General features: G+C 39.7%; 1 protein-coding gene across 1 annotated transcript in view; it reads left to right on the forward strand.

The window, feature by feature from the left end:
* Window positions 1-500: 500 nt before the first annotated feature.
* Window positions 501-3,828, forward strand: part of LOC104081759 (chromosome unknown open reading frame, human C20orf194) — a gene marked incomplete at its 5' end in the record, with an annotated part of 62,643 nt that continues 59,315 nt past the window's right edge. The window contains one exon of the mRNA XM_009584616.1: window positions 501-580. Coding sequence (XP_009582911.1) covers window positions 501-580 — 80 coding nt within the window. The remainder of the gene's footprint in view (window positions 581-3,828) is intronic.

Raw genomic sequence — 3,828 nt, forward strand, 5'->3', positions numbered from 1 at the left:
GATGTGTCCGTATTATGTAGTTACACAGGGTGGAAGCGGTCTGATGGTGCTGGAGGTGCTGAAACTCATCTGTTGCAAACTCCTCTTGGGGAGTAGGAGCTACTGCAGTCCCTTCCCTTGTCAACTTTCTACTTGGGCATCACCTGCCCCATGTTGCTCTGCTCTCTACTTCTCTAGTAGAGAAAGGAGTGTTGCTGGCGAGGTGAGAGGAAGCTTGAACAGAAATTTTTGCTGGAGGTTAGAGATTAACAGGGCACTTGGTTAGAAGGGATAGTTACGGGTTCTAGTCTTCTCTCAGTACTTCGTCTTTTAGTGGACAAAAATAATCTGGAGATGGTTTGATATGAGGTCTAAATGTATTTTAAACAACAGATACCCAAGTTGAAGTGTGTCCACTTAGTTATTATAATAAAGAAAAAAAGCTACGTCAAGTCTTTAGCCTACCAACTTCGAGCACTTCAAAACACTGACCTTAAGGACGAATTCTCTTTCTTTTGCAGCTGCAGCCGCCTTCGAAACATTCAGAGTATCCTGACACAGAGCAGCAAATCTCAACCTGATGGCATCCTTTGCATTTTAGGTTAGTTTTACTTTTTTTCCCCCCTTTTGTTCTCACTGTACTGATAAAGATGATGTACTGATTCATGATGAAACCATGAGTTTCAGAAAGATGAAGATCAGCTCCTCCATCCTCCCCCAAGTCCCAGCCCTGTTTCTCAGCAAGAGGACAGCTATCTGATTGTTACACTCTTTTGTACCTAAATAATTATTAGGCCTATTTACTGATTTCAGGCAAACTTGCTACAATAGTAATATCATCAGTGTTCTTCCAAGCCTTATGAAAATTAAGTGGCTGGAGGGAAGAGAGAATCTTTGTTAATGTCCAAATTGAAGGAAAGATTGGCGGAATTAAATCCTTATCTATTTGGAGCAAACATTCAGCTGTCTAGGCAGCGTTTGCTTTCTAGCTGGTGCTTGGCATAAAAGCTCAAGGCTGAAGGCACATGCATTGCAGCTAGTTTCCCCGTGGAGGCGGGGAAGTGGAAGGGATTAGAAGGTGCTGAGGTTAAGGGGGTGGAGAAGAGCAGAGGAGCACCAAGGTTAGCGATCATGATATGCAGAGCTACGGAGGGTGGTGGTTGAGAACAAGCTTGGTGGGGAGGGGGGAATAATCAGAAAACTGGCAGAATTAATAAAACCTGAATTTAGGGGCAGGAGGGTCTTGCCTCAGGAGAAGTAATTCAAAATGCATTTAAAGAGTCACATGAGAAACCGGGAAGCAGTTATGAGTTAAATGATGGGATATAAACAGCATGTGGTTTCAGTGCTTTATTTCTTTTGGGGTTGGGAGAAAAGGGTGATATGAAATAAAGCTACGTTTGCAAGTATGCTGTAGGAGAGTAACAGGTTTTTTGTGCTGCTTTAGTATCATTTCTGTATGTAACATTGACTCTTGTTACTTATTATATAATCAGCATCAAGATGTTAAAAGAAAAAATCAGGAACGATGATTGAAATTCTTTAGAGAATAGTACTAAGGAGTGATTGTTTAAATAATGTATTACAGTTAAAGATGGAGAAATCTAATGTAGCCCTAAAGAAGCTGTGTGTAGTAATGGGCTTGCATTAAGAAATGATACGACAGCCTTGTTCTTTCTTTCTTTTTTTTTTTTTTTTAAATGATGAAGCAAGAAAACTTGAAGAAGCTCATTTACTGAACCACAAAAAAGTTGCAAATGTGTATAACCTAGTTCTCTTTTGGTTGATGCTAACTGTATAACATGACTCTTCCTATCCGACATTTTCTAGCGTAAGAGTTTAAGAAGTCTTTGGCTAAGTAGTACTTTACAGCTAGAAGGTTATAAGGTCACTGTGTCAACCTTCCAATGAAGCTTAATCGTACAGGATAAAGTACTTGTTTTTTGCCTTTGATGCTAGTCTAATTTCATAAAACATGACAAGTTATGCTGTCTCTTAATTCTCGCCATTGACACTGTAGTATTTCTTGACTGTTGTTAATTCTGAAGCTGCAGGAAGTTCCAAGCAAAGAAACTCAAAACATTGTATGGCTTTAGGAAAACTTTACAGGCAAAAGGAATTGCTTTGTGTAATCCTCAGTGTAATGTGGAGTATTTAAGTCCATGCATAAGACCATACCTGTTAATAAATAAGCATTTCTGTTATGGAAATATAGGAAGTGTGTTTTGTTATTAGACTTGTGCTTTGCACTAATCTCTTTCAGCACCCACAATGGGACTGTTGTTGTCTAATCTGACCTGTCGAATGTAGCCTGCGGAATTTCTCGCATAACTTCTGATTAAGCAGGCATGTCACTGTTATAAATGCATTAAATCTGTCTTCAGATGCAAGGTTCAGATGACAAAAAATATGTAGCCTTACATTCTGAGTCCTGTTGACTTGTATGGAAAGCAGATAATTTTATAACTATGCTTTTTTTTTTTTACAGTCAGTGCATGTTATATTTCACTGGGCTGTCTTTAATGACCTAGAGTTAATGCATTTCCCGCACCCCAACTTTAATTTTACATACTGGGCTGTGAGATAAAAACAATATAAACTTTCATAGCTTCATTTCAAGTAGGTTAATATTTATACTGAAATTAAAAACAGGATTGTAAGATTCCAAAGAGAGATGAGAACTGACCAATTATTGATACAACTATTTAAATGTAGTTACAGCAAAAGAATCCTGTCATCTTATTTTAAAGTGGTTGAATGGTAGCATTAGCTGGGGAGAAAAGACATCACAACTGGCAGCAAAAAGAAATGTGGAGGTTGGCATGTCAGATGTCTTTAAAAAGCTGTGATGTCTCAGCTGGAGTGTGTTGCTGTTAAAGTTGCTAAGAAAACAGTGTATCAAACTACTTTAATTATACTCTAAACCATTTTTTTTAACAGTGGTGTTTCTTGCATCTTGCCTTTCAACAGATTTTCAGCTCACGGTTAAGTTGATCTGATTTCTGAGGATGTGTATTTAGTTTCAGGAGGCTGTATCTATAAATCTAATTGTAGTTGTAGCTGTTCTGATTGTAGATCAGAACTGTTTTGCAGATCAGCATAGCTAAGCTGAATTTTTACAGAAATTGATATTTACCTTTTATTCTCCCCGAAGAGGATAGGAACACTTCAGAGGCTGTGCCAGTAAATCTTTACGTTTATTTTACTTTGGTTTTTATATCCATCCTACACAGAGCTCTTGCTCTTAGGATGTGGGAGAAACCTCACCAGCATTTAGTACATTAGACTGTTCATTCCATTCTCTTTCCCAGGGGAGACTGTTTTAATGATTATTGTGCTGCTTCTCTTAGGTGGCAGTTCCACAACTGCATGTTGGTTTTCAGCAGCTATCTCAAGGTGATCTGTCCATTCTCTCCAGCCTCACCTTCCTGCTACCTCCCTGGTGTCCCTAGACCTCGCATGGCTTTTCAATGTGTTATGGAACAACTATTATTTGTTTTGATACTCAAGGGTGTGTCAGAAATGCATGGCTGGGACAAAGAATGCAGGACTCTCTTTACCTGTAGGCTGTGTTTATGTCAGCGTAGCAACTGTGAAATCGCAGATACGAGAGATGGCCGAGCTGAATGCTTTTTGCAGCACAAAAGGGGAGTCTCAGCCTGCCCTGGACTGCTCCTCTCCCCTTTCCTCTCTTTCCTCCCCACAGGCATCGGTGCTGGTGGTTGGTTGATATCTTGCACATGGTTCATGGGACTGAGACACTTCCCCACCCTGTATTTGGCCAGTCTAGTTTTCTGCCAATTTAGCAAACTGAATCAGCTCGCTGAGAGGTCAGATGAGCACTGACTG

Source organism: Fulmarus glacialis, unplaced genomic scaffold (assembly GCF_000690835.1).
Source record: "Fulmarus glacialis isolate BGI_N327 unplaced genomic scaffold, ASM69083v1 scaffold10369, whole genome shotgun sequence".
Taxonomy (NCBI): domain Eukaryota; kingdom Metazoa; phylum Chordata; class Aves; order Procellariiformes; family Procellariidae; genus Fulmarus; species Fulmarus glacialis.